At 49.0% G+C, this 12,633-nt stretch overlaps 1 protein-coding gene and 1 long non-coding RNA gene across 11 annotated transcripts in view; one reads left to right on the top strand and one right to left on the bottom strand.

Moving 5' to 3' along the window:
• Window positions 1-12,633, top strand: part of LOC131504155 (uncharacterized) — a 102,371-nt gene that overhangs the window by 57,023 nt on the left and 32,715 nt on the right. The gene's annotated exons all lie outside the window — the stretch shown is intronic.
• Window positions 5,029-12,633, bottom strand: part of SYT6 (synaptotagmin 6) — a 66,092-nt gene continuing 58,487 nt past the window's right edge. For 5 of the 9 annotated variants that reach the window (XM_058716141.1, XM_058716142.1, XM_058716145.1 and 2 more), the window contains exon 7: window positions 11,842-12,033. In XM_058716141.1, coding sequence (XP_058572124.1) covers window positions 11,962-12,033 — 72 coding nt within the window. In that variant the 3' untranslated portion in view covers window positions 11,842-11,961. Of the gene's footprint in view, window positions 12,034-12,633 lie in introns of all 9 variants that reach the window. The other 4 variants (XR_009257809.1, XR_009257810.1, XM_058716144.1 and 1 more) reach the window with 2 other exon arrangements.

Genomic DNA, 12,633 nt, shown 5'->3' with positions numbered 1-12,633 from the left:
TGCCTGGTGGGTTTTGTTGTTTTTTTTTTTAATTTCAATTTGAATGTCTTTAGATACAGCTTGCCCCCTCTGGTGCCCACAACCTGCCACTCTACCTTTGATTTACAGCCTTACACATTTCTGCCACCTGCTTAGCCCCTGACGTCTTCGTGTTTCCAATCGCTAGATGGGCACAGAGGCGGGAGAGAAGTGGGAATCCCAAGCAGCGGAGACTATGGCAGTAATCTACGAGGGAAGCGATGGTCTAGAGTGGGGTCAGTGAGACAACACAGAGAAAGAAAGAAATGTGGCATTGCGGCGCACGCAGGGAGAGAAGGGAGTCCGGGATTAAACACGTGGGGGAAGGCTACTGAAGTCCAAAGACAGCAAGAGAGCCAGCTGGGCTGCAGCAGGACGTCCAAGGGCCTTGTGTATGGCAGGTGGCAGTTTGGTGCTCTGGAGAGTAATGGCAGGACGGATAGGCAGCAGCTGGAAGTCGTATGGGGCTGGGGGTGGATGAAATTGTGTAGACAGCTGGGGGGAGGCCAAGGACTGGGCGTGGGGGCCTTTCCTCTCTATGGGTATATGCCTAAGAGTTGGGGTGGTTGCAAAACTGGCTCCGTGACAGATGCCGGAGTCAGGAGAGAACCTCCAGGAGGGAGGGCGAGCACACAGGAGATGCTCTGCGAGATGGACTGTGAACACCTGCTTGCTGTACTGAGCTGTGGCTTTGTGTACTGGTGGGAGGGCCAGGGGGGACGGTGTCCCTGTGGTTTGGCTCTGCTCTAAGCGAGAGCACCCTCAGGTGGTGGGGCTCCCGTGTTTGACTTCGCCCCGGGGGCTGCACCGACCTCCTGCGCAACCTGGCTTTGAACCGGACCGTGGAAGGGTGGCTCTCCTCTGACACGTCCCTGTGCGTTCTCCGTGCAACTGGGGTTGGCCAAAGCTGAGCTGTCGCCGTTCTGGGCTGGCTCACCCTGTCCTGCTCCCAGGCAGCCTAGAACGCCGTGGCCCTCCTCTGCTCCTCAAGCTCTGTGAGGTAAGTGGGGCTTGCAGGAACTTTCAAGTCTGCCTCGGTCACTCAGACTTCCACCGGCTGGTTTTCCATGCGGGTTTTAACTGCTCCGTCTCCTTGCACCTTGGTGCCCCTAAGGTTGTGGACACCGGCTGCTGAGCTGTGGATGACGGTGGGAAAACTCACTTTGGGGGTTAGAGATGGAGTCTGGGATGAAAACTACTCCGTGCTGCTTGGCTTTACATTCTTCCCCAAAGCACAAATCCAGCTGGTTTGTTCCCCGGGTTTGTCTCTGAGCAGTAGATCTGGTATTTATAGAGGACCAAACCGAGGGCCAATCAGCTCAGAATGGAAATTCCTGAGCCTGGAGTTCTCTGGAGGAACTGGCTCTTGGCTTTCCCTCTCCCTGGAGTTCAGCTAAGGTTTTCTCTTGCAAACTTGTAAGCTCTGAGGAGTTTGAAGAGGCCTAAATGGAGGATCTCCATGAAAATACGGACTGTCCTTCTCTTGGCATGGACACCTGGTGTGCTTTTCATAGTCAGTGGCAAGAAGGTGGGCAAAAGGCAAGGAGAAAGGAACCCGGGGCTGGGGGCCAAGGGGCAGCTGCAGCGGCCGGCTCTCTGAGGGTGATGGGCATTGTCTCCCGTTCCTTCGGCCTCTGGGACCTCCCGCTTCTGAAATTATGTGCCCGTGCTAACCCACCGGGCAGCAACCAGAATTGGTTGTTTGCACAGACCTTCCAGCTGCAAGGAAAAGGGATTGTGAGTTCTCTGACATTTCAAAAGACAGCTGGAATGAGTGAGATATCAACGGACACATTCGTTAAATGTCACCACTTTTGTTTCTCCTTAACGCTCAGTGCTTACGTTGTTCTAAATTAATTACCCAGCCACTTGATTTATTCTGTACATCCCCCTCCCCGCTCCCTCCCACCCTCTCCAGGCTTGGGAGCGGCAGGCAATGCAGTGTCACTCCCTTTGTTCTCAAGTTACTCAGCTGTGAAAGGTGAGCAGGCCTTCAAGGAGGGGGGACGGGGTCTGGGCGACGCTGGCGGCTGCGGTTTGCTCCCGGGCTGCAGACCGGAAGCTGAGCCTGACCACCGCAATCGATGCAACTCCACCTCTGGCTTACGGATGGGGGAAAGAGGCTCGGAGAGGTTGAAAGACCTGCCCGGGTTAGACCGGGCTGAACCCAGATCTTCTGGCCCTGGAGTTTACCAAATGTGATGGTGGTGAAGAGATGACTCCGTCCTCACGTGGCACATCTGGTAGGAGGCAGCACGGCATGTTGGGTAGCCACTGGGATGGAAGAGAACGGAGAAGACAGTTCTACCCTTAGTTTCCTGGCCAGGGAGAGAGCAAGCCGGAAGCATCAGGGAAGTCACGGGTTCAAGACCAGGAGGCACAGGAAGAGCCTCTCTGCGTAAGAGGTCAGGCATATTTGGACCATCTGGAAGAGAGAGTTGGCAGTCATTTAAGGAAGACAGTTGGGAAGCTCTTTGGTTCTTTGAGTTCACAATCCATTTTAACTGTGCAGTGTCATTGTCAGTAATGTCTCCAGGGACATGAAGGACTGTGGTCCCAAGGGGCAGGAGGCCTTCCCACCGTGATTAGCAAATCCTCTGTCATCTCAGAGACTCACGTTTCCAAACACACTGAGAATTTCTAGCCATGGGTTTCCATTCCTCATTGTCACAGCCCGAAGGGTCCCCACACACCTGGCTCAGACATAGACCACAAGGTAAAGCGGCAGAGGAAAGAAGAAATGCTACATGTCTCAGGATGCCTGAGGCACCTGCCCACATCGGTGCTCTGAGTCTCTCGGGATAGTCCTTGATGTATCACCAAACTCCCCCAGTCTGTGCAGGAAAGAGAGTCCCCTCGGGAAAATGAGTCACACATCTCCCCAGTCTGTCCCCCCCCCCCCCCCCCCCCCCCGCCGGTGCTAATTTACTGCCAGTGAGCTGTCCTCAGCTGGGGCCTCTGCAGGAGCCTCACCCTTCTGGTGCTGAACGGGAAAAGACGTAAGAAGGGAAGAGAGCTGAGCTAGCCCGGATGCGTTCCTGTTTGTAGAGTTCCTCTGAACCCTCTGAGTTCTTCTATCTGTTCTCTCCCGTGGCAGCTCACCGTCGATTTCCCTTTTCATCAAGTCCGATGGCACAGGCTTTGTTTGGAGCTGCGTATCATTGAGCGATGAGCCCTCTTGCCGTTTCTGAGCTTCCCAGTGGAGCTGCTAAGTTACAGCAAGCTTTCACTCTTCCTGGCATTGTCCGACACAGGACACGTTTATGAGGTGACTGACTGGGGTTAGGTGTGATGAGCGGACTCCACAATTCTTTAGCTATTCCCGGCGGAGGAACTGATGTGAGGGTCAATGCATGTGCACGAGTGCTGGTTCACAAAGAGGCCACTGAAGGGCTCTCTCCAGGAAGGAATGAAGTTGAGGTCTCAGAGGTTACATTGAGGATTGCATCATGAAGGGCATATGAATAGACAGATGGGTTAGGCAAATCTTCTCCAGGCTTACCACATTTATGAGTAATTTTCTATTTATGTGTGTGTCTCCCCTGAATTGTGAGCCCCTTGAAGAGCTGTGTTTTATTAGAGGGCAGTTCAGCATCATGCTTAAGCATGTGAACCATGGAGTTTAGTTATCTGGGTTCAGTTGTATGACCTTGGCCAAGTTTCTTGACCTCATAGGGTTAAAGAGAAAATTAAATGAGACAATGGATGGAAGGTGCTTAGGACAGTGCCCGGCATATGAGAAGTGCTTAGTGTTTGTTAGTTGTTATTACTAATGTGTGTGCCCTCAGCCCTAGCATGTTATCTGATGTATACTAGGTGCTCAACATGTTAATTGAGTGAATACCTATGTGCATGCAGGAAAAGAGATTAACCTGCATTCATAGGAGTGAGTGCAGCTGAATTTCTTGAGCGTTCTGGGGCTGAGTAGGGCAAGAGAGAGAAGTCGGGCTGTGGGGTTGAGTTTGGTTAGCAGGTTGGGAGTTGGTCCAAGACATCTGCAGTTGTGGGAGATGAATTCCACAGGAAATTGGCAAGAATTGGGTAAAAGGTCTGGTTAGCCAGTTAAGCCTCCATCACCATGCTTGGTCCTGCACCAAGTAACCAAACATTTGTTTATCAGCAAAACCCCAGAGGTAAGAATAGGTTTGTGGACAGAATGTCAGCAAATGGCACCTTACAGGTGATTCCTATAGGACACTTTACAGTGCCCTCAAAAGTTGGATCCCTGTGAATACTACCTAAAGGTATGTATTGAGTCAGTGAGAGCCCTATCAAAATTCCATTTTGGGGGGCATCTGGGTGGCTCAGTCAGTTAAGTGTCTGACTCTTGATTTGGACTCAGGTCATGATCTCTCGGCTCGTGGGTTCGAGCTCTGCACTGTCAGCATGGAGCCTGCTTGGGAGTCTCTTTCTCCCTCTCTCTCTACCCCTCCCCTGCTCATGCACTCTCTCTCTCACACACACACAAAACAAGCTTTTTTTTAAATCCCATTTTTTTGTAGAAATAGATTCATGCTAAAATTCATATGGAATCTCAAGGGACCTTGAGTAGCCAAAACAATTTTGGAAAAGAACAAAGTTGGAAGATTCACACTTCCTACTTCAAGACTTCCCACAAAGCTCTAAGTAATCAAATTAATGTGGTATTAGCATAAAGGCACATATATAGACCAATGAAACAGAATAGAGAGTCCAGAAATAAACCCTCACATATATGGTCAAATGATTTTCAACAAGGGTGCCAAGGTCATTCAATGTCGAAAAGACAGTCTTTGCAACAAATGATGTGAAAAAACTGGATATCCATGTGCAAAAGAATGAAGTTGGACTCTAATCTTACAACCTCTACAAAAATTAACTCAAAATGGATTGAAGACCCAAGTATAAGAGCTAAACCCTACAAAACTCTTAGAAGAAAATATAGGGGGAAAGCATCATGGGATTGGACCTGGCAATGATTTCTTGGATATGACACCAAAAGTACAGGCAACAAAAGAAAAAATAGACAAATTGGACAACTTCAAATTTTAAAACTTTTGTGCATCATAGGACATCATCAACAGCAACCCACAGAATGGGAGACAATACTGTATTGGTAAATGGTAAATCTGACAAGAGATCAATACCTTGAATATAGAAGAATCCAAAGAACAACAACAAAACAAATTCAGAAATGCGCATTGAATCACTATATTGTGCACCTGGAACGAATATAGCACTGTATGTTAACTATACTGGAATTAAAATTTAAAGCTTAATAAAATAAAATAAAAAAACAAGCAAAGGACTTGAATAGACATTGTGCAAAGAATATATACAAATGGCAAAAAAACACATGAAAAGATACTTAACATCGCTAATCATTATGAAAATACAAATCGGAATCACAATTAGTTACAACTTCACACCCATTAGGATGCCTACCATCAAAAATACATAAAAAAAATATATAACAAGTGTTGGTGAGAATGGAGAGAAATTGGAACCTTTGTGCACTGCCTATGGGAATGTAACATGGTGCAGCCACTATGAAAAAGGGTAAGGCAGTTCCCCAACATATTAAAAATAGAATTACTACATGGTCCAACAATTCCACTCCAGATATATACCCCAGAGAATTGGAAGCAGAGACAGGAAGAGATGTTTGTACACCCATGTTCACGGCAGCATTATTCACAAAAGCCAAAAGGTGGAAGCAACCCGAATGTTCACTGACAGATCAATGGAAAAACCAAATGGGGTATATCCATACAATAGAATATTATTCAGCTTTAAAAAGGAAGGAAATTCTTGACACATATTACAACATGGATGAACCTTGAGGATACTCTGCTAAGTGAAATAAGCCAGGCACCAAAGGACAAATATGACACGATTGCACTTATATGAGCTACCTAGAGTGGTGAAGTTCATGGAGACATGAAGTAGAATGGGCATGGCCAGGGGCTGGGGGAGGTTGGGATGGGGAGCTCTGTTTAATGGGCACAGAGCTTCAGCTTTGCAGGATGGACAAAGTTCTGTGGATGGCTGGTGGTGATGCTTGCACAACAGCATGAACATAATTAAAGCCGCTGAATCGTACGCTTAAAAAGGGCTAAAAGGGTAAACTGAAGGTAAATGTATTTTACCATGCACGCACACACACAAAAGGCAAGCACAGGCAAGGGGGATAAAAGAGGCGGGTCCCTGCGAATGTGGGTGAAAAAAGACTTGCGAATCAAGTTAGGTTCAAGCGCTTTGGATTAACTTGTGAAGAATCGTTTTATGAGGCCTTGATTGATCTGTTTTTGTTCACCCGCAGCCTCATCGATCAGCTTTGCTTGGGCACACCTCCATTATTATTCACATCGCTTTCTTTTTCCTTGACCTCTAAATCTTGATGGTTCCCGAAGAAGCCCTCTCTGAGACTCTCCTTGTCTGCTTGTACCCACGTGGCCATGTCAGCCTCCTGTCCACATCTCATTTGGGTGTGTAAGCTTTCTATAAATTAACATCTCACGCCCGACCTCTCTGCCAAGCCGCATCTCCAACTACGGCTGTCGGCTGCACATCCCTCCCGTATCTCAAATTCAGCTGGCCAAACCAGACTTATCGTTTTCCCTTGTTCTGCAGAGTTTCCGGTTTCTATGGAAGCCTCCATCATTTTTCTGGTGCCTCAAGTGTGAAAGCCTTCAACACTCTTGAATGCCCTTTTCATCTCCCTGCCTTCCAGATCTGCTCAGCTGTCCGCCCTGCCATGCTGTCCATCCTGTTCCCCATGTCCCATACAGGTGCCCCTGTCTCCCTGTGTGTGGCCTAGGCTTAGCTTGGCCCTTCGCCCCCTCTTGGATGGATGGCTGCGACTGCCTGGAAGCCCCTTTGCCTCCAGGCTCTGCTTGCGGGCTTGCCACAGCCTTGCCGGTGGCGCTGCTGTGAACCAGCCAGAGGAAAGTTGGGGGAGGCCAGTCCCGTGCCCTGCACCAGGGCATCAGACATCTGGATGGGGCTCACTGCAAAGAGGGGTGGGACACGGGACAAATCCTGAAGTCCCGAGTGGCCTGTAGCTGCAAAACAGCCTGAGGCGATGAGGCTGGGTGAGGGGATGAGGTGTGGCAGCTAGACAGATTCTTGAAATCAGGCAAATCTTGCAGTTCTGGGTGATCAGCCCGTCTGAGAGCGGAGGCCAAGCCGGCAGTGGAGGAAGGAGGGCAGTGAGCCCACTTTGTGGAGGCAGCTGGCAGGAACGAGGCAGGGGCCAGGTCTAGAGCCTGGTGGTGCAGGGCTCAGAGTAGGGGAAGGGAAGCCTCCCCGGGCAGGCGTCTAGCATCTGGCAGGGGCTGACCAGCACCAGCAAGGTGGCAGCTGTGCTCAGGGGTTCCTTGTCTCCCCCAGATTCAGGGTGCTTGGTGGCCCTGGGGATTCCTCAGCTCCGGGTCTTCACCAGTATGGACCCCTCAGCCTGGAATGTGCTCCCCCCTCACAACCTCCACATCCCCAAATCCTACCCATCCTTTAAAGCTCTAGATCAGATGCGCCTTCCTTCTCGAAGCCGTCATTCTGCCGAGCTATGATATTCTTCTGTGGCCACAGAAGTCCACACCTCTCGGGGCGCCTGGGTGGCTCAGTCAGTTAAGCGTCCGACTTCGGCTCGGGGCATGATCTCACAGTCCGTGGGTTCAAGCCCGGCATCGGGCTCTGTGCTGACAGCTCAGAGCCTGGAGCTGCCTCTGAGTCTGTGCTCCCTCTCTCTCTGCCCCTCCCCTGCTGTCTCTCTCTGTCTCTCTCTCTGACTCAAAAGTGAATGGACATAAAAAACAAAAACAAAAACAAAACGGAGTCCACACCTCCTGTTCTGCACACACCTTGGACTATAGTTACTTACATTGCCAGTTTACTAGACTGAGCTGTTTGTGGGCAAGATTCAAGTCTGAGGCTAGCACAGTTATGTGGCTCAATATAGTCCTTGATGTCATTTGACAACGAATAGACTATAGCTTCTCTTTATGAGTTTCTCTGAATCAGATATTCAGTAGCTGTCACCCCCCACGGGTCTGCTAACTTCACTGTGGTCATCCTGAGTGTGAACCAATTATTTCCAGTTCTTCATCCCCTCGGCACTTGAACACCTATAATTTGGGTGGCCACATGAATAGTTCTGGGCAATGAACCGTGAAGGAAAGGGACATGTGTCACCTCTGGGCCAGAGTGTTGAGGCCAATAGGAGAGCCTTCAGAGAGCTCTTTTCTCTCAGGCAATGTTTGAGATGTTGGCTGCTCTGGTGTCCCAAGTTCCCCTGAATACCTCTGATGAGCAGAACATGCCCCCCAACCCCTTGCTGACCTGTGACGGGCATGGAACACAAATGAGAAGTAAGCCTTTGTTGTTTCCAGCCACTGAGGTCTGAAGGATGCTATGGCTGCATAACCCAGCCCAGCCAGCCAGACACATTCACCCCATCGCTTGATCTGCTCTAGATACGAGCCAACCTACACATCACCGAACCCCGCGGCTGACAGGTGACCTGACGGGAGGCAGAAGCCAGGGGAGGCTGTGCCTTTAGGAAGCAGAGTGCTTCTCTCAGCAGTTCGGCTCCCTTGGTGGCATCTCACTGCGGAGCGCCAGTAATTCAGATGCGGATGTGCAGGAAAGGACAGTACCTTCCACTCTCCTCTCTGTGGGCTGCTTCCTAAATTAATTAAAAGCTGGGGGTGAGTGGAGAGGATATTCTATTAATTCAGAATGTTCTTTTTAAAATTTCCAGCCTGCAGTAGGATTTTTCTCCTCATTCAGCCAAGTGGTGTTTCATGAGAGTTAGCAGGATTCCTCTCTGGGTGGGCGAAAGCATGGCACTTTCCAGGTTCGAGCGTGCAACCTGCTTCCCTGGGCATCTGAAGGGGCCGTTCGCTTGTGGAGTTGAACAGCTCAGGAGACAGCACAGCCCCGTGCACCAAATGCTCTGGGAGCCATCAGCCTGACAAAACGCAGGTGTATTCCAGGCTCTTGGGGTATGCAGGGATTCCTTGGGCGGAACAAAAACCAAACAAGCCCTACCGCTGTACCTCGGACGGAAGGGAAGTGGTTATCTCTGTGAAACAAAGCTTAAAGGTAAAAAAGCTCTGCAGTGTCCTGTGTGCATGCAGACGGCTAAACCTCCGGAACATACAATGACAAGAGAAATGGGGGAGAGACGGATATTTAATTGAATAAAAACTCCAGGCTGTGACAGGGGCGGGGAGACACGAAGCAGTAATGAACAACATAATTTTTTAAATGACGATGCAATTAGTTAACATCCTGAATATGTGAAGGAAGGGGGAGAGGCATCTTTTAGCCCAGAAACACTGCTAAACAAAGAAGGGAACTTTGCTTTAAAACAAAAACAAAAACAAAACACTTCTATATGCAAAAGGCCCTGATTATCATGACTTGAGCAAAGCTCAAAACGCCAAGACAGGAAAGAGGTTTCTCCTGGCAGAGAAGCTAACAAATGAATCAACTTTGTATTTCATTTTGTTCTGAAACTTGTAATTCATTTTATTCTCATCCGCGAGGAAGAGGTATTGGGCTAGATAATGACATTGGCAGACATTCAGGTCCATTCATGCTGTGGGTTGAGGACTAATCTCCCCAGAAGACGCTTGGGGGGTGAGGCTCCTGCTGTTGAGAGCCTCCCTAGCCTGGGCTTCCCAGGCTGTAGAAACTTACCAAGGCTGCGATAGTGGAAGTGGCAACTGGGTCAGTGGTGGGGGGCAGACCACAATCTGCTCAGGAAACCATCTCCCAAAACCACAGGGAGGTTCGCTTGTGTGGGTCAGCTGCTTGGACATAAAAGGAATGTCTGAGAGCAGTCACTATCCCACCCTTCACACCGATCACACTCCCTCCTCCGAAAGGGTCCAGTGGTCATTCTCATGTGTCTAAGGGTTATGAAGATGGCAGCTGGACATGTGTTTTGAGCTCACTTCTGGAAGGATCCTCTCACACTAATTTCTGGGCTGTGACCCAGGAAACTCAGCTGTCCCCTTCCTAGTTGCAGGACCCACAGCATCTGCCCAGTGATTGAGATGGCCCTCTTGATGGAATCAGTCTAGAGTCAAGAGGCAGAAGAAAGTTCATGGCCTGTTGGAAGTCTTGTCATGACAAGAGGTTTTTTGTCCTTTTTTGTCATGACATGAGGTTTTTTCTCCCTCTGGAAAGAACATCTAGCCACAGTACTGCCCGACCAGGATGGCCTATCAATCACAAGACATTTGGGGAGAAAGCTTATCTTTATACAATGACTCACATTAGCTCCTAGCCTAAGGCTCAGTACAGAGTAGAGTTTGGGTTTATCTGCCTTTACTTTTATGAGCTGAAAACTTCTCTGGCCACAATATCCTGGTCATCCTCATGTCTAGTCTGAACTCTGGGTAGAAGACACTGCCCAAAGTCATATCAGCAGAGAAACCTGAAAACTTGGCTTAAAGTGAGGGTTACTTTATTGAGTTTCTGCTCCTAAAGCACGTGACATATACAAAGAATAAGACACAAGGTGTGTGAGTAGCTTTTCCGTTCTTGACCTTCCCATGGCAGAAGAAGGGGCTCTTCAGCAGACTTGCCTCTTGAAAGTCACACACACACGACTCTGGAAGTTGGCATTGTGTATTCACAAGATACAGTGGCAACTCACCTCCAGGAATTTACCAGGGCTATACAGACTGAGATTAAGCAAACCAACTTGAGTTATAGGGGGTTGGTGGGAAGGCCACTAGTAACTCAACAAAAACGTACTATGACAATGCAGAACACTTGAAACATTTTTTTTTTTTCCTAAACTGAATTTGGCCTAAGGTAGAGGTCTAAAGGAGAAAAAAACCGAAACCTTCACTACCACTGAAACAAACACTGAAGTACTTAGTAATTTATAGAACTAAAGTTGAAGATGAACATTGTCCCAGAGTCAAGAGGGGGTGGAGGGCACTGAAATACTCTTAAGTTGACTTTGTTTCAATCAAGAAGATTCTCTTCAGAGAAAAATGGATTCCAGCTCTGACTTGGATTAAAACTCCCCATTTTCCAAAGAACATTTTATCCAGGTTCTTCTCTGATCTACTGAGGCATTTGAAACAGTTGCTTGTTACCTCATGGCATTTTAAAGCTATGCATAACACAGAAGTCATTCTGGAACCTGGGTGCCTTCTTTACTTTACCATGAAGGTTATTTCTGAGAACAAAGATCTGTTTTCAAACAACTGTGGTCATTAACTGTGGTGTGCCAGAACACATAGGGCATGTTTAGTGTCGGCAGAATCCTTCCTAAAGAAAGTGGCTAAGTTCCCATGAGGAATCAAGACATTCGTTCAATGCATGAGGAAAGTCAACAAGGAAGTGGGGGAAGGAGCCCTCACAACCAGCGGAAGGTGCACAGACACCTCGGAGCCCCAGTGATTTCAGCGCAGGACCAGGAGTCTTCATCTCGGTCTGTGCCACATCAGCGAAGAGCTTCCAAGGGTCACAGCTCACCTCGTAAAGGCTCGTGGCCCGATCTGCACCCTTCGGCGGGCCGCTGCAGAAGCAGCCATTCTTCCAGTCCGCTTCGTCGTCTCCAGGGTTGTGGAGCTTGGTGGAGACACAAAACTTCAGGAACTCAAACCACCTCCCCCGAAAAGGCGACTATTTTACATTGTATTTTATATGAACCAACCTCTGGGCTCTCCACTCTTCTTTCTTTCCTACTATTTCCCCCTTCTTTTCTTGGCAGCAGATCCATAAAAAGTGAAAACCACAGAAAACATCACCTTGGGAGACAAAAACGACTAAGACAGGTCCGGCCGCTCGACAAATGTCTTGGCCTTAACCTACACAGGAGCGGTTAAGACTCGTGCTACCGCTGCCGCTGCTCCTGCGTAACACTGTGTTTGGACAGTTGAACAAGTGCAAAAAAGAACGTCGCGGAGTCCCCTCGGTGTCGCCCGGCCGCGCAGCTCATGGTGTGGGAGGTGGTTTCGGGGACGGGCACGAGCTCTCACTGTCAAAGCTGGCAGCCCGGCCCTGCCACTGCGGAGAGGGGAGAAGGCTGGTTATTGATCGCCAGGGGGGTTTGCATTTCAACTTTCAAAACTTCTCTGGCCCATGCACTGAATTCACCTTTCCCGGCTTTTCATAAGCTTTCTGGAATTTTGCTGTCAGCCATGCAAAAACAGAAGGAAAAGAGCTGTAGGGCTTCTAGTTTGGAATACCTGATTTTTAGAAAAGACCTACTGCAGAGATAATTAAAGCTTTCTCCACTGTGTAGTGTGTGCGTGTGTGTGTGTGCGTGTGTGTTAATGAGGTGCTATGACTGGGCCATTTCTGAGTGCTTCAGCCATTTCTCACACTGAAAATCAGATTATGTTAGCAGCAAAAGAGGCAGTCTACAGAGTATGCCCTTATTGCCAAGAACCCACGATCATGAATTATTAGCAATTTGTCTGGGGGCTGTTAGCACAGCTACAAACCTGATATTGCTTTAGCTCTGTGCTCTCTTTCTTAGGCTTAATGCTTCCTATGGGCATTCGCACCCACCTTGTGAGGAGGTGGCAGTGTGAGGGGGGCAGCCCGTTCCCCTTTCCGGGGCATCCCCTTCCTTCTCCCATCTCACAGGTTGCCCCCTCTCTG

This window comes from Neofelis nebulosa, chromosome 2, assembly GCF_028018385.1.
Source record: "Neofelis nebulosa isolate mNeoNeb1 chromosome 2, mNeoNeb1.pri, whole genome shotgun sequence".
In the NCBI taxonomy this organism is placed as follows: Eukaryota; Metazoa; Chordata; class Mammalia; order Carnivora; family Felidae; genus Neofelis; species Neofelis nebulosa.
This window is presented reverse-complemented; position numbering and strand designations above follow the sequence as displayed.